The 24959-nt window shown below is 50.0% G+C and overlaps 1 protein-coding gene across 4 annotated transcripts in view; it reads right to left on the minus strand.

The window, feature by feature from the left end:
- The window catches only part of LOC110491304 (myosin phosphatase Rho-interacting protein), an 89491-nt gene extending 66291 nt beyond the window's left edge, over window positions 1–23200 (minus strand). For 2 of the 4 annotated variants that reach the window (XM_036946078.2, XM_036946077.2), the window contains exons 1-3: window positions 22281–23200; window positions 13093–13170; window positions 6171–6236 (exon numbers count right to left, since the gene is read on the minus strand). In XM_036946078.2, coding sequence (XP_036801973.2) covers window positions 6171–6236; window positions 13093–13170; window positions 22281–22403 — 267 coding nt within the window. In that variant the 5' untranslated portion in view covers window positions 22404–23200. Of the gene's footprint in view, window positions 1–6170; window positions 6237–13092; window positions 13171–13443; window positions 13591–22280 lie in introns of those variants that run through there. The other 2 variants (XM_090201633.1, XM_090201634.1) reach the window with 2 other exon arrangements.
- Between the last annotated feature and the right edge of the window lie 1759 nt (window positions 23201–24959).

A 24959-nucleotide genomic window follows, 5' to 3' on the forward strand; every position in this document is an offset into this window, starting at 1 on the left:
CCACCTCCCTCCCTCTCTCTCTCCACCTCCCTCCCTCTCTCTCTCCACCTCCCTCCCTCTCTCTCTCCACCTCCCTCCCTACCTCCCTCTCTTTCTTTACCTCCCTTGATCCCTCCCTCCCTCTCTCCACCTCCCTCCACCTCCCTCCCTCCACCTCCCTCCCTCCACCTCCTTCCCTCTCTCTACCTCCCTCTGTCCACCTCCCTCCACTCCCTCTCCACCTCTCTCACTCTGTTCTCTCTCACTCTGTTCTCTCTCACTCTTCTCTCTCATCCCCTCCTCCTCTCACCCCTTCTTCCCTCCACCTCCCTCCCCCTCTCTCTCTCCACCTCCCTCCCTCCCTCTCTCCATCTCCCTCCACCTCTCTCTCTCTCTCCACCTCCCTCCCTCCACCCATTCTCCACCTCCCTCCCTCTCTCCACCTCCCTCCCTCTCCACCTCCCTCCCTCCCTCTCCACCTCCCTCCCTCCCTCTCTCCACCTCCCTCCCTCCCTCCCTCTCTCCACCTCCCTCCCTCTCTACACCCCCCTCCACTCCCTCTCTCCACTCCCTCCCTCCACCTCCCTCCCTCTCTCTCTCTCTCTCTCCACCTCCCTCCCTCCCTCTCTCCACCTCCCTCCCCTTCTTCCCTCTCCTCCCTCCCTCCACCTCCCTCTCCACCTCCCTCCATCTCCCTCCACCTCTCTCTCTCCACCTCCCTCCCTCCACCCATTCTCCACATCCCTCCCTCTCTCCACCTCCCTCTCTCTCCACCTCCCTCCCTCCCTCTCTCCACCTCCCTCTCTCCCTCCCTCTCTCCACCTCCCTCCCTCCACCTCCCTCCCTCTCTCCACCTCCCTCCCTCTCTCCACCTCCCTCCACTCCCTCTCTCCACCTTCCCCCCTCTCTCCACCTCCCTCCACTCCCTCTCTCCACCTCCCTCCACTCCCTCTCTCCACCTCCCTCTCTCCACCTCCCTCCACTCCCACCCATTCTCCACCTCCCTCCACTCCCTCTCTCCACCTTCCTCCCTCTCTCCACCTCCCTCCACTCCCTCTCTCCACCTCCCTCTCTCCACTCCCTCTCTCCACCTCCCTCCACTCCCACCCATTCTCCACCTCCCTCCCTCTCCCTCCCTACCTCCCTCCACCTCCCTCCCTCTCTCTCTCCACCTCCCTCCCTCTCCACCTCCCTCCACCTCCCTCCCTCTCTCTCCACCTCCCTCCCTCTCTCTCCACCTCCCTCCACTCCCACCCATTCTCCACCTCCCTCCACTCCCTCTCTCCACCTTCCTCCCTCTCTCCACCTCCCTCCACCTCCCTCTCTCCACTCCCTCTCTCCACCTCCCTCCCTCTCCCTCCCTACCTCCCTCCACCTCCCTCCCTCTCTCTCTCCACCTCCCTCCCTCTCCACCTCCCTCCCTCTCTCTCCACCTCCCTCCCTCTACCTCCCTCCACCTCCCTCCCTCTCTCTCTCCACCTCCCTCCCTCTCTCCACCTCCCTCCACTCCCTCTCTCCACCTCCCTCTCTCCACTCCCTCTCTCCACCTCCCTCCACTCCCACCCATTCTCCACCTCCCTCCCTCTCCCTCTCTACACCACCTCCCCCTCCCTCCCTCTCTCCACCACCTCCCCCTCCCTCCCTCTCTCCACCCCCCTCCACTCCCTCTCTCCACCTCCCTACCTCCCTCTCTCCACCTCCCTCCCTCTCTCTCTCCACCTCCCTCCCTCTCTCTCTCCACCTCCCTCCCTCTCTCTCTCCACCTCCCTCCCTCTCTCTCTCCACCTCCCTCCCTACCTCCCTCTCTTTCTTTACCTCCCTTGATCCCTCCCTCCCTCTCTCCACCTCCCTCCACCTCCCCCTCCACCTCCCTCCCTCCCCTCCCTCCCTCCACCTCCTTCCCTCTCTCTACCTCCCTCTGTCCACCTCCCTCCACTCCCTCTCCACCTCTCTCACTCTGTTCTCTCTCACTCTGTTCTCTCTCACTCTTCTCTCTCATCCCCTCCTCCTCTCACCCCTTCTTCCCTCCACCTCCCTCCCCCTCTCTCTCTCCACCTCCCTCCCTCCCTCTCTCCATCTCCCTCCACCTCTCTCTCTCTCTCCACCTCCCTCCCTCCACCCATTCTCCACCTCCCTCCCTCTCTCCACCTCCCTCCCTCTCCACCTCCCTCCCTCCCTCTCCACCTCCCTCCCTCCCTCTCTCCACCTCCCTCCCTCCCTCCCTCTCTCCACCTCCCTCCCTCTCTACACCCCCCTCCACTCCCTCTCTCCACTCCCTCCCTCCACCTCCCTCCCTCTCTCTCTCTCTCTCTCCACCTCCCTCCCTCCCTCTCTCCACCTCCCTCCCCTTCTTCCCTCTCCTCCCTCCCTCCACCTCCCTCTCCACCTCCCTCCATCTCCCTCCACCTCTCTCTCTCCACCTCCCTCCCTCCACCCATTCTCCACATCCCTCCCTCTCTCCACCTCCCTCTCTCTCCACCTCCCTCCCTCCCTCTCTCCACCTCCCTCTCTCCCTCCCTCTCTCCACCTCCCTCCCTCCACCTCCCTCCCTCTCTCCACCTCCCTCCCTCTCTCCACCTCCCTCCACTCCCTCTCTCCACCTTCCCCCCTCTCTCCACCTCCCTCCACTCCCTCTCTCCACCTCCCTCCACTCCCTCTCTCCACCTCCCTCTCTCCACTCCCTCTCTCCACCTCCCTCTCTCCACCTCCCTCCACTCCCACCCTTCTCCACCTCCCTCCACTCCCTCTCTCCACCTTCCTCCCTCTCTCCACCTCCCTCCACTCCCTCTCTCCACCTCCCTCTCTCCACTCCCTCTCTCCACCTCCCTCCACTCCCACCCATTCTCCACCTCCCTCCCTCTCCCTCCCTACCTCCCTCCACCTCCCTCCCTCTCTCTCTCCACCTCCCTCCCTCTCCACCTCCCTCCACCTCCCTCCCTCTCTCTCCACCTCCCTCCCTCTCTCTCCACCTCCCTCCACTCCCACCCATTCTCCACCTCCCTCCACTCCCTCTCTCCACCTTCCTCCCTCTCTCCACCTCCCTCCACTCCCTCTCTCCACCTCCCTCTCTCCACTCCCTCTCTCCACCTCCCTCCCTCTCCCTCCCTACCTCCCTCCACCTCCCTCCCTCTCTCTCTCCACCTCCCTCCCTCTCCACCTCCCTCCACCTCCCTCCCTCTCTCTCCACCTCCCTCCCTCTACCTCCCTCCACCTCCCTCCCTCTCTCTCTCCACCTCCCTCCCTCTCTCCACCTCCCTCCACTCCCTCTCTCCACCTCCCTCTCTCCACTCCCTCTCTCCACCTCCCTCCACTCCCACCCATTCTCCACCTCCCTCCCTCTCCCTCCCTACACCACCTCCCCCTCCCTCCCTCTCTCCACCACCTCCCCCTCCCTCCCTCTCTCCACCACCTCCCTCCCTCTCCCCACCTCCCTCCACCTCCCTCCCTCTCTCCACCTCCCTCCACTCCCTCTCTCCACCTCCCTCTCTCCACCTCCCTCCACTCCCTCTCTCCACCTCCCTCTCTCCACCTCCCTCTCTCCACCTCCCTCCACTCCCTCTCTCCACCTCCCTCTCTCCACCTCCCTCTCTCCACCTCCCTCCCTCTCTCCACCTCCCTCCCTCTCTCCACCTCCCTCTCTCCACCTCCCTCCCTCTCTCCACCTCCCTCCCTCTCTCCACCTCCCTCCCTCTCTCCACCTCCCTCCACTCCCTCTCTCTCAACTCTAGTATTAGCCTGGTCAGGGACAAAGCTCATGCAAACTTGCAACATTTTGTTAAATATTCGGGGCCCTCAGCACCAATGAGATTCAGGCAGACAGACACTGCTGTAAGCTATCTGAGCAAGGGATAAGAAGGAACTAGGTAGGCTTATTTTATGACGTTTCAGAGCATGACCTTTTTTCCCCCCTTTCATGCTGAGTAGTAATCGAAACAGAGAGAGAAGGAAAGATTAAGTTGAGGAACTATTGTCCTTCTCAATGGATGTAAAAACAGACTGTGTTTACTTACTTTGAGAAGCTCCACAGTGATGGTGGAGTTGAGACAATCAGAAATACTATCAGATCCCAAAATGAGTAGATTTAGAGGCCTCAAACTAGTCCTACTTTTATATGCGTAATCAGGTGAGTGTTCTTACTCAAGATTGACAGGAGCGCTCTAAACAAAAGACAACGAATAAATGGACAACTCGTGAATGGAATGAGATAAACCAGTGTAGCCTAAGTTGAGGCCTCTAAACAACGTGTCCACTCTGACAACGACAACGCTAAGACTGGAGTAGTAATATATCGAACGTGTTAACGGACATTACCGTAACCAAAACAAACATCGTAGATTAGAAGCCATGGTAATTAACGGTAAACGTACTACTGGTGATAGAGGTGAGCCGTCCCTGAGGCCTCCGCAATGGACTAGTCCACTCAGACAGGCGTGAATCAGACAGGGGTGAATCAGAGAGGCGTGAATCAGACAGGCGTGAATCAGACAGGCGTGAATCAGAGAGGGGTGAATCAGACAGGGGTGAATCAGACAGGCGTGAATCAGACAGGCGTGAATCAGACAGGCGTGAATCAGACAGGCGTGAATCAGACAGGCGTGAATCAGAGAGGGGTGAATCAGACAGGGGTGAATCAGACAGGCGTGAATCAGACAGGCGTGAATCAGACAGGCGTGAATCAGAGAGGGGTGAATCAGACAGGCGTGAATCAGACAGGCGTGAATCAGAGAGGCGTGAATCAGACAGGCGTGAATCAGACAGGCGTGAATCAGACAGGCGTGAATCAGACAGGCGTGAATCAGAGAGGGGTGAATCAGACAGGGGTGAATCAGACAGGCGTGAATCAGACAGGCGTGAATCAGACAGGCGTGAATCAGACAGGCGTGAATCAGACAGGCGTGAATCAGACAGGCGTGAATCAGACAGGCGTGAATCAGACAGGCGTGAATCAGACAGGCGTGAATCAGACAGGCGTGAATCAGACAGGCGTCTCGTGTGCCATAATTATTTTGTTTACATTTGCCACTGCTGGACTTAAACAAATCTCGGTCGACCAACAGCCTATCAACTAAATGTGGTAGGCCCTACTTCCTCCATCAACATGGTTATGGTTCCTCGGCGTGAGGTTTAATCTGTGGTAGGCTGGAGTAGAGCTAGGTAGGCTAAAAGAGACAAGAATGCTACCAAGTCATCTCTTTTTCCAGGCAGGCACCACCGATGACGTCACCACTACACAGGCAGGCACCACCGATGACGTCACCACTACACAGGCAGGCACCACCGATGACGTCACCACTACACAGGCAGGCACCACCGATGACGTCACCACTACACAGGCAGGCACCACCAATGACGTCACCACTACACAGGCAGGTACCACCGATAACATCACCACTACACAGGCAGGTACCACCAATGACATCACCACTACACAGGCAGGTACCACCGATGACATCACCACTACACAGGCAGGTACCACCGATGACATCACCACTACACAGGCATGTAACCACCGATTACATCACCACTACACAGGCATGTAACCACCGATTACATCACCACCGATGACATCACCACTACACAGGCAGGTACCACCAATGACATCACCACTACACAGGCATGTAACCACCGATTACATCACCACTACACAGGCAGGTACCACCGATGACATCACCACTACACAGGCAGGTACCACCGATGACGTCACCACTACACAGGCAGGCACCACCGATGACGTCACCACTACACAGGCAGGTACCACCGATAACATCACCACTACACAGGCAGGTACCACCAATGACATCACCACTACACAGGCAGGTACCACCGATAACATCACCACTACACAGGCAGGTACCACCAATGACATCACCACTACACAGGCAGGTACCACCGATGACATCACCACTACACAGGCATGTAACCACCGATTACATCACCACTACACAGGCAGGTACCACCGATTACATCACCACTACACAGGCAGGTACCACCGATGACGTCACCACTACACAGGCAGGTCATTCAACCTACAAGGATATTGTGAAACACTACTCGTCCTTGTCAAATTGCCTCTGCTTGAAACCACAAGGCAAGAGAGTCAGTGCCATAACCTGGTTACAGACGCAGGTGAGGAGCTGTTAAGTTGTGAGGTAGCAAGTGGAAGTAGCGTGGCGGCTTTGACAGATCCTTACCGATTCGTCCAGGGCGAAACGCAGGCAGCCATGTTCGTACAGCACAAAGAACCTCCGTTGCCATTTCTGTCAGGAGAGAGAGAGACAACGTTACTACATCTGTCTGCAGGGAGAGAGAGAAATAACGTTACTACATCTGTCTGCAGGGAGAGAGAGAGACAACGTTACTACATCTGTCTGCAGGGAGAGAGAGAAACAACGTTACTACATCTGTTTGCAGGGAGAGAGAGAGACAACGTTACTACATCTGTCTGCAGGGAGAGAGAGAAATAACGTTACTACATCTGTCTGCAGGGAGAGAGAGAGACAACGTTACTACATCTGTCTGCAGGGAGAGAGAGAAACAACGTTACTACATCTGTCTGCAGGGAGAGAGAAACAACGTTACTACATCTGTCTGCAGGGAGAGAGAGAGACAACGTTACTACATCTGTCTGCAGGGAGAGAGAGAAACAACGTTACTACATCTGTCTGCAGGGAGAGAGAAACAACGTTACTACATCTGTCTGCAGGGAGAGAGAGAAATAACGTTACTACATCTGTCTGCAGGGAGAGAGAGAAACAACGTTACTACATCTGTCTGCAGGGAGAGAGAGAGACAACGTTACTACATCTGTCTGCAGGGAGAGAGAGAAACAACGTTACTACATCTGTCTGCAGGGAGAGAGAGAAATAACGTTACTACATCTGTCTGCAGGGAGAGAGAGAAACAACGTTACTACATCTGTCTGCAGGGAGAGAGAGAAACAACGTTACTACATCTGTCTGCAGGGAGAGAGAAACAACGTTACTACATCTGTCTGCAGGGAGAGAGAGAGACAACGTTACTACATCTGTCTGCAGGGAGAGAGAGAAACAACGTTACTACATCTGTTTGCAGGGAGAGAGAGAAATAACGTTACTACATCTGTCTGCAGGGAGAGAGAGAAATAACGTTACTACATCTGTCTGCAGGGAGAGAGAGAAACAACGTTACTACATCTGTTTGCAGGGAGAGAGAGCGACAACGTTACTACATCTGTCTGCAGGGAGAGAGAGAGACAACGTTACTACATCTGTCTGCAGGGAGAGAGAAACAACGTTACTACATCTGTCTGCAGGGAGAGAGAGAAACAACGTTACTACATCTGTCTGCAGGGAGAGAGAGAAACAACGTTACTACATCTGTTTGCAGGGAGAGAGAGAGACAACGTTACTACATCTGTCTGCAGGGAGAGAGAGAGACAACGTTACTACATCTGTCTGCAGGGAGAGAGAGAAACAACGTTACTACATCTGTCTGCAGGGAGAGAGAAACAACGTTACTACATCTGTCTGCAGGGAGAGAGAGAAACAACGTTACTACATCTGTCTGCAGGGAGAGAGAAACAACGTTACTACATCTGTTTGCAGGGAGAGAGAGAGACAACGTTACTACATCTGTCTGCAGGGAGAAAGAGAAACAACGTTACTACATCTGTCTGCAGGGAGAGAGAGAGACAACGTTACTACATCTGTCTGCAGGGAGAGAGAGAAACAACGTTACTACATCTGTCTGCAGGGAGAGAGAAACAACGTTACTACATCTGTCTGCAGGGAGAGAGAAACAACGTTACTACATCTGTCTGCAGGGAGAGAGAAACAACGTTACTACATCTGTCTGCAGGGAGAGAGAGAGACAACGTTACTACATCTGTCTGCAGGGAGAGAGAAACAACGTTACTACATCTGTCTGCAGGGAGAGAGAGAGACAACGTTACTACATCTGTCTGCAGGGAGAGAGAGAAACAACGTTACTACATCTGTCTGCAGGGAGAGAGAGAGACAACGTTACTACATCTGTCTGCAGGGAGAGAGAGAAACAACGTTACTACATCTGTCTGCAGGGAGAGAGAGAAATAACGTTACTACATCTGTCTGCAGGGAGAGAGAGAGACAACGTTACTACATCTGTTTGCAGGGAGAGAGAGAAACAACGTTACTACATCTGTCTGCAGGGAGAGAGAGAAACAACGTTACTACATCTGTCTGCAGGGAGAGAGAGAAACAACGTTACTACATCTGTCTGCAGGGAGAGAGAAACAACGTTACTACATCTGTCTGCAGGGAGAGAGAAACAACGTTACTACATCTGTCTGCAGGGAGAGAGAGAGACAACGTTACTACATCTGTCTGCAGGGAGAGAGAGAGACAACGTTACTACATCTGTCTGCAGGGAGAGAGGTAGGTAGGCTAGTGGTTAGAGTGTAGGGACGGTACCTAGTGGTTAGAGTGTAGGGGCGGTACCTAGTGGTTAGAGTGTAGGGACGGCCTAGTGGTTAGAGTGTAGGGACGGCAGGTAGCCTAGTGGTTAGAGTGTAGGGAAGGCAGGTAGCCTAGTGGTTAGAGTGTAGGGAAGGCAGGTAGCCTAGTGGTTAGAGTGTAGGGACGGCAGGTAGCCTAGTGGTTAGAGTGTAGGGAAGGCAGGTAGCCTAGTGGTTAGAGTGTAGGGAAGGCAGGTAGCCTAGTGGTTAGAGTGTAGGGACGGCAGGTAACCTAGTGGTTAGAGTGTAGGGAAGGCAGGTAACCTAGTGGTTAGAGTGTAGGGGCGGCAGGTAGCCTAGTGGTTAGAGTGTAGGGACGGCAGGTAGTCTAGTGGTTAGAGTGTAGGGACGGCAGGTAGCCTAGTGGTTAGAGTGTAGGGACGGCAGGTAGCCTAGTGGTTAGAGTGTAGGGACGGCAGGTAGCCTAGTGGTTAGAGTGTAGGGACGGAAGGGTAGCCTAGTGGTTAGAGTGTAGGGGCGGCAGGTAGCCTAGTGGTTAGAGTGTAGGGACGGCAGGTAGCCTAGTGGTTAGAGTGTAGGGATGGCAGGTAGTCTAGTGGTTAGAGTGTAGGGACGGCAGGTAGCCTAGTGGTTAGAGTGTAGGGGCGGCAGGTAGCCTAGTGGTTAGAGTGTAGGGACGGCAGGTAGCCTAGTGGTTAGAGTGTAGGGGTGGCAGGTAGCCTAGTGGTTAGAGTGTAGGGACGGCAGGTAGCCTAGTGGTTAGAGTGTAGGGACGGCAGGTAGACTAGTGGTTAGAGTGTAGGGACGGCAGGTAGCCTAGTGGTTAGAGTGTAGGGGCGGCAGGTAGCCTAGTGGTTAGAGTGTAGGGGCGGCAGGTAGCCTAGTGGTTAGAGTGTAGGGGCGGCAGGTAGCCTAGTGGTTAGAGTGTAGGGACGGCAGGTAGTCTAGTGGTTAGAGTGTAGGGGCGGCAGGTAACCTAGTGGTTAGAGTGTAGGGGCGGCAGGTAACCTAGTGGTTAGAGTGTAGGGGCGGCAGGTAGCCTAGTGGTTAGAGTGTAGGGGCGGCAGGTAGCCTAGTGGTTAGAGTGTAGGGACGGCAGGTAGCCTAGTGGTTAGAGTGTAGGGGCGGCAGGTAGCCTAGTGGTTAGAGTGTAGGGACGGCAGGTAGCCTAGTGGTTAGAGTGTAGGGACGGCAGGTAGTCTAGTGGTTAGAGTGTAGGGACGGCAGGTAGCCTAGTGGTTAGAGTGTAGGGACGGCAGGTAGTCTAGTGGTTAGAGTGTAGGGACGGCAGGTAGCCTAGTGGTTAGAGTGTAGGGACGGCAGGTAGTCTAGTGGTTAGAGTGTAGGGACGGCAGGTAGTCTAGTGGTTAGAGTGTAGGGACGGCAGGTAGCCTAGTGGTTAGAGTGTAGGGACGGAAGGGTAGCCTAGTGGTTAGAGTGTAGGGGCGGCAGGTAGCCTACTGGTTAGAGTGTAGGGACGGCAGGTAGCCTAGTGGTTAGAGTGTAGGGACGGCAGGTAGCCTAGTGGTTAGAGTGTAGGGACGGCAGGTAGCCTAGTGGTTAGAGTGTAGGGGCGGCAGGTAGCCTAGTGGTTAGAGTGTAGGGACGGCAGGTAGCCTAGTGGTTAGAGTGTAGGGGTGGCAGGTAGCCTAGTGGTTAGAGTGTAGGGACGGCAGGTAGACTAGTGGTTAGAGTGTAGGGACGGCAGGTAGCCTAGTGGTTAGAGTGTAGGGGCGGCAGGTAGCCTAGTGGTTAGAGTGTAGGGGCGGCAGGTAGCCTAGTGGTTAGAGTGTAGGGGCAGCAGGTAGCCTAGTGGTTAGAGTGTAGGGACGGCAGGTAGTCTAGTGGTTAGAGTGTAGGGGTGGCAGGTAACCTAGTGGTTAGAGTGTAGGGGCGGCAGGTAGCCTAGTGGTTAGAGTGTAGGGGCGGCAGGTAGCCTAGTGGTTAGAGTGTAGGGACGGCAGGTAGCCTAGTGGTTAGAGTGTAGGGGCGGCAGGTAGCCTAGTGGTTAGAGTGTAGGGACGGCAGGTAGCCTAGTGGTTAGAGTGTAGGGACGGCAGGTAGCCTAGTGGTTAGAGTGTAGGGACGGCAGGTAGTCTAGTGGTTAGAGTGTAGGGACGGCAGGTAGCCTAGTGGTTAGAGTGTAGGGACGGCAGGTAGTCTAGTGGTTAGAGTGTAGGGGTGGCAGGTAGCCTAGTGGTTAGAGTGTAGGGACGGCAGGTAGTCTAGTGGTTAGAGTGTAGGGGTGGCAGGTAGCCTAGTGGTTAGAGTGTAGGGACGGCAGGTAGCCTAGTGGTTAGAGTGTAGGGACGGCAGGTAGACTAGTGGTTAGAGTGTAGGGACGGCAGGTAGCCTAGTGGTTAGAGTGTAGGGGCGGCAGGTAGCCTAGTGGTTAGAGTGTAGGGGCGGCAGGTAGCCTAGTGGTTAGAGTGTAGGGGCGGCAGGTAGCCTAGTGGTTAGAGTGTAGGGACGGCAGGTAGTCTAGTGGTTAGAGTGTAGGGGCGGCAGGTAACCTAGTGGTTAGAGTGTAGGGACGGCAGGTAGCCTAGTGGTTAGAGTGTAGGGACGGCAGGTAGCCTAGTGGTTAGAGTGTAGGGACGGCAGGTAGACTAGTGGTTAGAGTGTAGGGACGGCAGGTAGCCTAGTGGTTAGAGTGTAGGGGCGGCAGGTAGCCTAGTGGTTAGAGTGTAGGGGCGGCAGGTAGCCTAGTGGTTAGAGTGTAGGGGCGGCAGGTAACCTAGTGGTTAGAGTGTAGGGGCGGCAGGTAACCTAGTGGTTAGAGTGTAGGGGCGGCAGGTAGCCTAGTGGTTAGAGTGTAGGGGCGGCAGGTAGCCTAGTGGTTAGAGTGTAGGGACGGCAGGTAGCCTAGTGGTTAGAGTGTAGGGGCGGCAGGTAGCCTAGTGGTTAGAGTGTAGGGACGGCAGGTAGCCTAGTGGTTAGAGTGTAGGGACGGCAGGTAGTCTAGTGGTTAGAGTGTAGGGACGGCAGGTAGCCTAGTGGTTAGAGTGTAGGGACGGCAGGTAGTCTAGTGGTTAGAGTGTAGGGACGGCAGGTAGCCTAGTGGTTAGAGTGTAGGGACGGCAGGTAGTCTAGTGGTTAGAGTGTAGGGACGGCAGGTAGTCTAGTGGTTAGAGTGTAGGGACGGCAGGTAGCCTAGTGGTTAGAGTGTAGGGACGGAAGGGTAGCCTAGTGGTTAGAGTGTAGGGGCGGCAGGTAGCCTACTGGTTAGAGTGTAGGGACGGCAGGTAGCCTAGTGGTTAGAGTGTAGGGACGGCAGGTAGCCTAGTGGTTAGAGTGTAGGGACGGCAGGTAGCCTAGTGGTTAGAGTGTAGGGGCGGCAGGTAGCCTAGTGGTTAGAGTGTAGGGACGGCAGGTAGCCTAGTGGTTAGAGTGTAGGGGTGGCAGGTAGCCTAGTGGTTAGAGTGTAGGGACGGCAGGTAGACTAGTGGTTAGAGTGTAGGGACGGCAGGTAGCCTAGTGGTTAGAGTGTAGGGGCCGCAGGTAGCCTAGTGGTTAGAGTGTAGGGGCGGCAGGTAGCCTAGTGGTTAGAGTGTAGGGGCAGCAGGTAGCCTAGTGGTTAGAGTGTAGGGACGGCAGGTAGTCTAGTGGTTAGAGTGTAGGGGTGGCAGGTAACCTAGTGGTTAGAGTGTAGGGGCGGCAGGTAGCCTAGTGGTTAGAGTGTAGGGGCGGCAGGTAGCCTAGTGGTTAGAGTGTAGGGACGGCAGGTAGCCTAGTGGTTAGAGTGTAGGGGCGGCAGGTAGCCTAGTGGTTAGAGTGTAGGGACGGCAGGTAGCCTAGTGGTTAGAGTGTAGGGACGGCAGGTAGCCTAGTGGTTAGAGTGTAGGGACGGCAGGTAGTCTAGTGGTTAGAGTGTAGGGACGGCAGGTAGCCTAGTGGTTAGAGTGTAGGGACGGCAGGTAGTCTAGTGGTTAGAGTGTAGGGACGGCAGGTAGCCTAGTGGTTAGAGTGTAGGGACGGCAGGTAGTCTAGTGGTTAGAGTGTAGGGACGGCAGGTAGCCTAGTGGTTAGAGTGTAGGGACGGCAGGTAGTCTAGTGGTTAGAGTGTAGGGACGGCAGGTAGCCTAGTGGTTAGAGTGTAGGGACGGCAGGTAGCCTAGTGGTTAGAGTGTAGGGACGGCAGGTAGCCTAGTGGTTAGAGTGTAGCGCCAGTAACCGAAAGGTTGTTAGATCAAATCCCTGAGCTGACAAAGTAAAAATCTGTCGTTCTGAACATGGCAGTTAACCCACTGTTCCCCGGTACGCCGTCATTGTAAAATAAGAATTTGTTCTTAACCTACTCGCCTAGTTAAATAAAGGTTAAATGTTAAAAAAACTAATGACATGACGACCCTGCAGTGGACCCTCAGGCCTACATCCACTGTATATAAACACTACCGACGCAGGTTCAGAGTCCATTTCTCTGACTCTATTGATCATCGGTCTGTAGTGTTTCAAGCTCTTCCATTACGCTCCGAACAAGATCTAGCTTCCTAAGTGGATTTTAAAAACTACAGGGTTCTGCTGCCTGGGGAATGGTGTTCAGGCGAATGTTTATCATGTGACTACAGTGCTACGGAACAGCGAACATGCATACTAACCCATCCCCCACTTCATGTGAGCGTACACACACACACACACACACACACACACACACACACACACATCATGGGTGCTCTTACCCGGGATCTTTGCATGGGATTGCTAAAGTCTGTTCCCTCGGGGGCCAAGCACAGCCATCCGCCATAAATAGGTTTGGCCTGTAAAACACAAGAGAACAGAGCAATTTAGACGAGCATTAACATTGAGGGGGGAAGGGGAAAGCAGTGAGAGAGAAAGTCTGGGTGAATGAGTAGAGTGAGACCCTCAAGGCGAGGCCGTCTTAAAACCACACCGGTTAGCAAGCCTGTCAGCGTAATCCGCACCATTTGATGCTACAAACCACTGCCTTTCTGTTCAAATTGCTTCGATGAGTCTAGAATGAAGCTTTCCGTGTGAACAACAACAGCGCCTGCCTATTCATCTATATTCACCTCACGGAAGTTGTTTTGAGCCAAAAAAAAAAAACTTATTGTTCCCAACGAAAACACAGAGGAGAAGTTCAGAAAGATGTGGAAACATAAACACGGAGACAGAGTTCCCACAGGGCCGAGGGGGAGAAACATTTCAAATGGGTGCTCTTTGTACTCTATTAAAAAAACTCCTGTCTGTCTCTAATTGAGACTGTTAAACATTACCAAGAAGCAGCTGTCTGTTGGGCTCCTTTTCCCACTCTGAACCCTTAAATTCCAGGCTAGCGTCTCCCCTGCAGCAGAGAAGTGTAGGATTATTCGTCTGCGGGGGATTTTGACCATATTGCTAGCTAGCCCGTGCCCCTGTATATCAGTCATAAATCCACATGTGCCTTGTTTCAGCTTGCGAAGACTGCCTGACTAATGTGTCTACAGAGACAGGTAGATGAAGTGGTGCCTTTCAAAAAGGTGATAGGTGATTGAGGTAAACGTGTCAGGACATAGTCCTTAGACATCTGATAAGAAGAGTCTGGTGGCCTCCCGAGTGGTGCAGTGGTCTTAGTGCTAGCTGTGCCACTAGAGATTCTGGGTTAGAGAGTCCAGGCTCTGTCGCAGCAGGCCGCGACCGGGAGACCCATGGAGCGGCGCACAATTAGCCCGGCGTCGTCTGAGTCAGGGGAGGGTTTGGCCAGCAGGGATGTCCTTGTCCCATCGTGCACTAGTGACTCCTGTGGCGGGCCTGGTGCAGTGCACGCTGACACAGTCACCAGGTGTACGGTGTTTCCTCTGACACATTGGTGCGGCTGGCTTCCAGGTTAAGTGGGCATTGTGTCAAGAAGCAGTACGTCTTGGTTGGGTTGCGTTTCGGAGGACTCACGGCTCCCAACCTTCGTCTCTTCCGAGTCCGTACGGGAGTTGCAACGATGAGACAAGACTAACTACCAATTGGAAACCAGGAAATTGGGGTGAAAAGGGGGTACAAATGTTATTATATTATAAAAGAACAATCTGGCATTTAGACTGATGATTAGCATATACCAGACACGATCCAAAATGGATGTTTCCTGTCCTCAGATCCTATATAGGGGTGGAAGACAGCCTAGCAATTAAGAGCGGTGGGACAGAAACCGAAAGGTCGCTGGTTCGAATCCCCGAGCTGATTCAGTTGTGCCCTTGAGCAAGGCACTTAACCCTAAATTGCTCCGGGGTCACTGTCAATAATGGCCGACCCCAGGATGTGACCCCACTCTTCGAGAGCGCATCAGAGGGAGTGGGGTATGCAAAAAACACATAGGACAAATACTATTCTATTATTATAGCTATATGGGCAATGTGATCAATAAATGAGCCCATACCACACAGGTAAGAGGTGTTTTATAGCACAGCAAACTAACATGGAAAGAGAGACAGCGGCAGAGAGAAACAGAACGAGTGAGAAAGAGACTGACAGGAGAGAATGAGAGAGACACAAAAGGAGAGGTAGAGAGAACGAGTGAGAAAGAGACAGAGGAGAGAATGAGAGAAGAGAGAGAGACAGCGGCAGAGAGAAACAGATCGATCGAGAACGAGACTGACAGGAGAGAATGAGAGAGACAAAAGGAGAGGTAGAGAGAACGAGTGAGAAAGAGACTGACAGGAGAGAATGAGAGAGAGACAAAAGGAGAGGTAGAGAGAACGAGTGAGAAAGAGACACAAAAGGAGAGGTAGAGAGAACGAGTCAAAGAGACTGACGGGAGAGAATGAGAGAGAGAGACAAAAGGAGAGGTAGAGAGAATGAGAGAGAGAAAAGGAGAGGTAGAGAGAACGAGCGAGAAAGAGACTGACAGGAGAGAATGAGAGAGAGAGAGAGACAAAAGGAGAGGTAGAGAACGAGCAGCTGTAGCCCGTAATGATGTTGGTGGGCCTGAGGAGCCAGGAGGCCTGGAAAGGAGAGGAGAGACACACCCTTGCACTCTTCCTCCACACACAGGCCTCACTTCCTCTAGAGTGGTCCTCCCGTTACCTTTCTGTCCCCTCTCAGCTGATTGAACAGCTACATTACTACCCCACATTGAACAGCTACATTACTACTCAACATTGAACAGCTACATTACTACTCCACATTACTACTCCACATTACTACTCCACATTGAACAGCTACATTACTACTCCACATTGAACAGCTACATTACTACTCCACATTGAACAGCTACATTACTACTCCACATTGAACAGCTATATTACTACTCCACATTACTACTCCACATTACTACTCCACATTGAACAGCTACATTACTACTCCACATTGAACAGCTATATTACTACTCCACATTGAACAGCTACATTACTACTCCACATTACTACTCCACATTGAACAGCTACATTACTACTCCACATTACTACTCCACATTGAACAGCTACATTACTACTCCACATTGAACAGCTATATTACTACTCCACATTGAACAGCTACATTACTACTCCACATTGAACAGCTACATTACTACTCCACATTGAACAGCTATATTACTACTCCACATTACTACTCCACATTACTACTCCACATTGAACAGCTACATTACTACTCCACATTACTACTCCACATTGAACAGCTACATTACTACTCCACATTGAACAGCTACATTACTACTCCACATTGAACAGCTACATTACTACTCCACATTGAACAGCTACATTACTACTCCACATTGAACAGCTACATTACTACTCAACATTGAACAGCTACATTACTACTCCACATTGAACAGCTACATTACTACTCCACATTACTACTCCACATTGAACAGCTACATTACTACTCCACATTACTACTCCACATTACTACTCCACATCACTACTCCACATTGAACAGCTACATTACTACTCCACATAACTACTCCACATTGAACAGCTACATTACTACTCCACATAACTACTCCACATTGAACAGCTACATTACTACTCCACATTACTACTCCACATTGAACAGCTACATTACTACTCCACATTACTACTCCACATTGAACAGCTACATTACTACTCCACATTGAACAGCTACATTACTACTCAACATTGAACAGCTACATTACTACTCCACATTGAACAGCTACATTACTACTCCACATTACTACTCCACATTGAACAGCTACATTACTACTCCTCATTACTACCAAACATTGAACAGCTACATTACTACTCCTCATTACTACCAAACATTGAACAGCTACATTACTACTCCTCATTACTACCAAACATTGAACAGCTACATTACTACTCCACATTACTACTCCACATTGAACAGCTACATTACTACTCCTCATTGAACAGCTACATTACTACTCCACATTGAACAGCAACATTACTACTCCACATTACTACTCCACATTGAACAGCTACATTACTACTCCACATTACTACTCAACATTGAACAGCTACATTACTACTCCACATTGAACAGCTACATTACTACTCCACATTGAACAGCTACATTACTACTCCACATTGAACAGCTACATTACCACTCCACATTACTACTCCACATTGAACAGCTACATTACTACTCCACATTACCACTCCACATTGAACCACAGAGGACGGCTACATTATTGTTTTACTGTTCTCACATGGTATGCATTTGTTGCATGAGAAATAAGGAGCTGTTACTGCCTCCAGTATAGACACTGTGAAAAACACGAGGCTCGTCGTCATTGAATTGTGTGGTAGGATATCCATTAGCGGATTCTGGTGTGATTGATGTAGTGATGACCCCAGGGAATGGGACATTTCTCTCTCCCTACCACTAGCTGCTCCGTTCGAGTATCACTCCCACACCAAGGGACAGTCGAAAACAAGGGGGAGGGCTCAGGGAGGGGGTGGGGGGTTATTGGGATTAAACACAACTCTCCATTTCCTCCCCACTACAGACCAAGGGGCCCTTAATGACTGAAGGGGCTTCCTCTCTCCTCCACTCATTTCAGAGCCATGCTAAAAAGTCCATTCAAATATACTGTGTAGTCCGATTGTCCACCTTACTCCTGCTAGCCAAGTAAAACCATTGCAGAGCCTTGGTCATTCTGGAATAGAAATGGAACGTATAGATCTAACATACATGATTCTGGACCATGTGGAATAGAGATCAATGTACGTGTATCCTAGAACTCTGGTCTCCACCGGTGAGAGTAACCTCTGGGAAACTCTGCTCCAGTTTCAAGCCAGACCCCGCACTTCCTTTCACAAGCTCTTCCTCTCCTTCTTCCCCCCAAACTCCTGCCCCCACCACCACCTCCCCGAGTTCTCTTCCTCCCTCCAAACTCTTGCCATACCCCTGCTCCCACCACCTCCTCCCTGAGTTCTCCTCTCTCTCCTTCCCTCTATACCCCTGCTCCCACCACCTCCTCCCTGAGTTCTCCTCTCTCTCCTTCCCTCTATACCCCTGCTCCCACCACCTCCTCCCTGAGTTCTCCTCTTTCTCCTTCCCTCTATACCCCTGCTCCCACCACCTCCTCCCTGAGTTCTCCTCTCTCTCCTTCCCTCTATACCCCTGCTCCCACCACCTCCTCCCTGAGTTCTCCTCTCTCTCCTTCCCTCTATGCCCCTGCTCCCATCACCTCCTCCCTGAGTTCTCCTCTCTCTCCTTCCCTCTATACCCCTGCTCCCACCACCTCCTCCCTGAGTTCTCCTCTCTCTCCTTCCCTCTATACCCCTGCTCCCACCACCTCCTCCCTCTATACCCCTACTCCCACCACCTCCTCCCTGAGTTCTCCTCTCTCTCCTTCCCTCTATACCCCTGCTCCCACCACCTCCTCCCTGAGTTCTCCTCTCTCTCCTTCCCTCTATACCCCTGCTCCCACCACCTCCTCCCTCTATACCCCTGCTCCCACCACCTCCTCCCTCTATACCCCTGCTCCCACCACCTCCTCCCTGAGTTCTCCTCTCTCTCCTTCCCTCTATACCCCTGCTCCCACCACCTCCTCCCTGAGTTCTCCTCTCTCTCCTTCCCTCTATACTCGTCTCCTACCACCTCCTCCCTGAGTTCTCTTCTCTCTCCTTCCCTCTATACTCGTCTCCTACCACCTCGTCTCTTACCACCTCTCCCAGACTGTTTCTGCTCACTCACTCACCCAGCCACCACCCTCTCTCAAATCCCTCTGTCTATACCTCCATCACATCCCTGCCCCCTCCATCTCTCCCTCCTCCCTGCCCCCCCCACCATCTATCCTGAGTGTGTTGTCCCCCTCTCCGATGCCTCGGGAACTACAGGGCAGTGTAGCTCAGCGAATAGTTATTAAGGGTTGTTTTTCTGGATCTAGGCCCTCTCCTCTCCCAAAATAACATACAAAGTGCTCTCTCTGGCACACATCATCATATGAGCTTGGAGGCATCTAGACCTAGGTCTACACATCAGGGAAATAAGTCATTTTTCACACTAAACTAACTGCCAAAGACGGAATCTGCTTTGACGCCCCTCTCCTCCCACAGTTCCACCTTCCTCCCATCATTGCGGTGTATAATAAAGAGATTGTTTATATTGGATACTGTTCCTCCACATTCTGTTCCTTTTCCTTCAGATAACTTATCCATGTGGGCTAGGAATATTGTTTTGTTTTTCCTCTTCTCAATGTTGCAATCATGAGGGAGGTTTGATCAAATGACAGGAGAGTGAAAGATTGAGCTCAGCGATTCCCTTTTCCTTCATGTCCAGAATCAGATTCAAAATAACTTGTTTTTTTAATATAGGGCTCAAATTCAGTTAAGACTAAACGAGAGCTCTCTTGGAGTCATTCAGTGTTTCAACTTCATTAGGACAACATGGAAGCACCCCGACCTCTAGTCATCTACTTCCTAGCAGCCCAGTGGAGGGAAGAGGAACCACCATCCATGTTTCACTTGTGATTTCTACACTTCCACTTTCCTGCTATTTCCATTTGGTCCACTCATCCCAAAAGAAGTCATTAAATAATATGAACGAGCAGATAGCCTACAGTCTTCAATAATGTTGACATTGTCTTGTCGAAAATGGCGGTCAATGTCATGGCTAGTTTCTCAGAATGGAGTTGGGATAGAATTGTGGTTCTTTTAAAGTATTGTTTTATTTTATGAAAGCAGGCCTAGCTAGCGTAGAAGATTATTGTTTACGTTGTCAGGTTAAGATTCGTCCAGTATGAGACGAAGTCATTTCCAGCCCTATATATAGAGAGAGAGCAGCGAACAGAAGAATCTCTGGCTCCACCTGTGACATCATAAAGGACAGTCTAAACGGGATCCTTGGGACGTCCCAACGTTGATGTCACCCCCATTGACGTTGAAACTTAAAAATGGTTTGGTAAGTGTTAGGGTTGGGTAAAGGTTATAGGTAAGAGTTATGTTTAGGGGTTAATGTTAGTGTATAGCCCTCCCAAGGATCCCGGATAGCACTAACCCGAGAGAGGAGGGCTGCATCTCAGGGAGATTAAGAAAGTGATGTAAATCACTTTAAGATTCTATGCCTGACTCAGCAGTCCGGGTCAGAAGGAGTTAACCCCGCAGTAATCACAAGCAGGCCGTCACACACAAACACACACATCCTCACGCACAGTCTCTTCGGAGGAGAGGACCGCTTGCTGTTGTTGCTGCTCTTAAGCCACGTTCAAGGGCCCCATCTGGACGTCATCGCATGGGATCAATTACAGGATACAACCGAGACTAGCTAACGATCTGGAAGACAGATCTTCTCATTCACTACTTCGCTGGCTGAAGGAAAAGGCGAGATAAGCTTCTTCTTTTTGGACTGGAAACGTGTCATTTCAACCAAAGACTTGATGGTGCTTTGTTTCTAACGGATGTGTACTCAAGTCCACACTTTGTGTGTCTACTTGAATCTAGAGCTTCATATTTTCAGTTGTGTACCAACATCTTGAGCAGGAGTGTAACGGTCCACGTATTGGTACCAAACCCGGTCGGTACCTCTGGTCCGCACTGTGAATCGGATGAATACGGAAAAACAATAGATGAAAAAAAAAGACACTATGCCTATAACGCTGCATTGTATGCCTCTAATTACTGAGATGAAAAAAAAAACCATCTCAGACTATTCCATTAAAAACAACTAGAGCCAATGTGCACATTGTAATCAAAAATGTGAATCTTAACTGGCCCATTTGAAAACGGTCCTTTTGTGAGGCGCAGCGGGGAACTAGTTGTGTATCGTGGAGAGTGGTGGATAAACCAGGAGGATCTTCATCATCGGTTAAACCTCTAGTTTGGGAACATTTCCCACATCTTCCCAGTAGATTACAACAGCGAAGGGCATAGAGGGTATATGTTGCCACTGCTCAACCAGAATAGCCTGTGCAACTGCCAACACCTCAAATACATAGACACATTTACACAGACACCGAAGCAAGACGAAAACGCAAAAAAAATCTATAATAATAATAAACTTCTCCCCTCTGCATTCAAGCCCCCCGTCCGCAGACGATTCTGACCGGGCCAAATAGAATTAGAGAGAAAGGTATGTTAATAGCCACGGATATGCGCCCAATCTCAGTGGTTAAGAACAGGGGTTTTCAGCACCTTGTGAAAGTGCTCGAACCACGTTATAAACTTCTCCATCTCGCACCCATTTCAATAAACAGGAAGTACCCCGCTCTATGTAAGCAAGCTAAAGTCAATGTTGTCAATGAGTTGGCCAATGAACCCGTGTTGCACTTGTCAGCAATCAAGTTTTCAAGATATGTAACTTTCAAAATACAGAAATCATCCCCGTATGATGCATAGTTGATGAGTAATTGTGTGTTTTCGTTTAAGAAAGTCCAGTGTTGTTATTCCCTATGGTGCTCGTATGTGATTCGACTTGGATCAGGCCTTATACAACTGATGATCTTGTATGGAGTCAGGAATAACAACACTTTGGATTTCATTAAATAAACAAAAAAACATTTTTGGCATTTCATTTTCCCGCTGTTTATTGAAACTGCACTTTGACCCCGAAACCGCAGTAAGTACCAAACAATGGGTTTGGTGAACCACTACACCCCTAATCTTGAGTCAGCTCAGCTGCAGAGAACCCACGGCCGGGGTCACATTCAGGAGGGCACCACCGTATTGTTTGTGTCCACAGATATCTGTGTGTGGCAGACAATGCCCCCGAGTCAGCTGGTGACCCTGCTTGCCAATGCCAGCCCTATGGGACAAGGGGATCGTTCAGGTCAATGTCTCCCAAATATTGGGTCAGGACCCATGATGAGTCAGCTGATTCCTCCTTTTGGATGGGTGGTGTGATTTGCCAGTTATAAAATGTTATTTCTAACCAGAAGCTAGTCAAAACCCTGGTTCATCCATCTATTCAAATCTAAAATGTTCATCTGTGGCTTTCCACGATTGTCATATTATCACATCTTATTCCTCCACTTGAACCAGTGGTTGATGATTGCGAGAAACACTGGTTCTTCCCATCAGAACCACACCTTAGTTTGTCAGGCTGAAGCAGGGTAAACAGTTACTGAATGAGGATACAGCCTGAATGTCTTACAAACACACACTATTGGCAATACGAAAGCTGATTAATAGACTTGAGGAATTCGCTACAGCCGCAATAACATCTGCTAAATATGGTGTATGTGACCAATAAAATTTGATGTTAAGATTTCAAAGTAGACAGCATGAAATAGGTCAACACTGTGTCACCGTTTTAAAACTCTGGTATAAAAACCTACAATACTATGCGAAGTTCCATTGCAAGTTTGACTAGCTAACTGTTTAATTCAATTATTACATAACCTGCCAGCAACAGCAAGCTCGACACGCCCAAATGGTTATATTGTAGCTAGATTAGCAACGAGTTCACGTTACAAGCACCTATGCTACAATGTGGCAACAGCACCACAATAACAACGCATTACCTGATTCAGATCTTGATCGGTCAAGAGATGCAACTCCCGAGGTTTGAAGCAATTCTGACATTTACTTTTATTGAAAATGTTCGCCTGGAATTTCCTGCAAGAGTTGTCTTTCGCCGTAGACATTGTATTTCGCCTCCGTTCACCGTAAAATGCAAACGTGAAAGAAAAAAAAAGAATGAAAAAAATGTAGACAGTGTTTAATTCCGTTGTTTTCTTTAGCTACGTTTATTTCATCCAATTTGGCACATGGTCCCAGCAATCCAATTGCATGATGATCCCAATAACAAGCGGTCTCCAGTTCACACACACACACAGTCCATATTCAAAGGTCTTGTGTTGTTTAGTTGTACCCAATGTACATTATCCAATATTGACTGCTAGACGACACCATTCGTGTGCGTTACTCAGTCCATGGCCTGTATCCACAAAGGCAAGCGAGTAACAAGGTAGTTTTTGTTGTAATCGATAGTTAGCTAACTAGCCAATGTTATTGTGCGAACCACAAAAATAGAAATTGCACAGTGTTCGCAGCCTCAAGCTCCAAGGTAACAGCTTCCATCGGGTGGTAACCTAAGTTACACCCATTGAAAGGGGAAAAAAAATCACAAAAGTGGAGGTAGCTGGCTAGCAAGCGCTAACTAGCTACAAACGTAACAGTAACTCTTTGCGAAGTTTATCACGACTGTTTATTCACTGGCTAGCAAGCTGGGTAATAAAATCGTCTCGCCTAGCTAGGTATTTAGGTAGTGTGGAATACAAAGCTTCTGCGTAATTAACTCCCCGCTGACACATAGTACTCAGACGAAGCGCTTCTTACACAATCATTGAAGCACACACGAGTTTTTCGGTTTTGGTTTCCATGGATAGCAGCGCCCCTGGGTTCATTTTTCTTCTTCTTTTTTTTTCTTCCGGGAGATCTCTTAACCAATGGGAGGGAGGTCGCGGACGCACAGATCTTCTGATGGAATTGTCATGGTATCTCGCGATAGTTGCTCTACAACGCCATCTAGCTAGGGATGGGGACGCAACAATAACGAATAAACACTAGATTGTGTTGTTGTTGCTTTGTGTTTTTCTGCTTTGTGTTGGCCAATGACAGGCTTTGAATTACCAGTCGGCCATATTGGTAATCTGCAGAAGATGCAGTCCTCATAGAATGAAGTGAATTCTACATGATTTAAGTTAAATGTTTCAAGGACAAAATTACATTTATTTTATGTATTTTGTTGTTGTTGTTGTAGTGGGGACAGTAACATTAATTATCTCAAAAAAAGTATACTTTAAGGAAAATGTATTTCTAAATGTTTTTATTCATATGTTAAGCTCACATGATATAATTTAATAGCATTATGCATTAAGGTGTTTGTAATCGATTAAACGTGGCAAAAACAAATGTTTTTCTATTGCTTCTAAAATCATTGTTACAACGATGGGACAGTAGTAAAATGGAGGAGTGGTGGCTTCGAAACAGCGCCCCCTACTAGTCTTCTAGTATACATAAACCATTGGCCACACGGAGAGCTCCAATGCCCATTTGTGCCTCTGAAACGGATCTAGAATCAGATTTCTCTTCTGTTATCCCATCCTAAAGCCAACCCAGGATCAATAGCTAGTGGAATAAGTACCAGGGACAAAACCAGTAGCGGTGCTTGGTAAAATCTCTAGGAAGCCAAGTCAAGGCAGTAAAAAAGCCATATTACAACCTACAACCTTGTGATAATTGTGTTGTTTGTTCTATAACCCATTAGTTCACACGCCACCGTGATATACAATAAGGCCGTGACAACAAAAAGACAACAATCACACAGTGGCGGAATAAATTCAACAACAGATACGTTTGTTTCATCACAAAACCAGAGAGAAACATCTGTCCGGTGACAAAGCAAATACGGCAAAGTGACAAGCCGTTATTATCACCTGCAGCATGGTTAAGCAAGTTAACGTTTTCAACACTAAACAACTACTGATTTAGAACCATGGAGTTACAGCAAGTCATCACAAAGACAACAGGGGCCCCTGCCTCCGCTATACCAGCACCATTTCAACTTAAACTGCTTCAAGTTAGCATTCTAAAGCATTTTTTCAACTGCGGACACCGTGTTGTCATATTTTATGCTGTCTGTCAACTTTGCCATCCTCAAGGCTATTAAGTGATGGGCATCAACGTGTCTTCTGTGATTATAGCTCAGCTTTTCTGTTGCTGAACGTGTAACATCCAATTTACACAGGCATTCTTTCAATCCGTAGAGTTTTCAAGTCGTGGTTTCTGACAAATGCCTGAAAATCCCAAATCTTTCACGTACCATTGTAATGTTCCTACAGTCTAGTATCACAAGTCTGTCCTACTATCTGCGACGACAAGCAGAAGGGTATGTGAAACACCCCACCCATCCTCGGTCTTTATAAAATGAGAATGAATCGAATTGGTTTTTCCCCCACGCATGTTCAAATAAAGTTTTAGTATATTGAGATCGGACTGCCTTCTTAGTGGTTTTTCCACCACACTGTAAATTAGTCCTCAGATGTCAATGATAACATCTGCATACAGAGGTAGCCTACTTGTTATCAACATAGTCTGCATGCCCATAGTGAACCTTCTAAAATAGATTTTGGGCACTGTATATGCCTACTCATAATGCGACAATCAACAAGGCACACAACTGTAGAATCTGTTCACAT

Source organism: Oncorhynchus mykiss, chromosome 16 (assembly GCF_057628025.1).
Source record: "Oncorhynchus mykiss isolate SJ-2025 chromosome 16, ASM5762802v1, whole genome shotgun sequence".
Taxonomy (NCBI): Eukaryota; Metazoa; Chordata; class Actinopteri; order Salmoniformes; family Salmonidae; genus Oncorhynchus; species Oncorhynchus mykiss.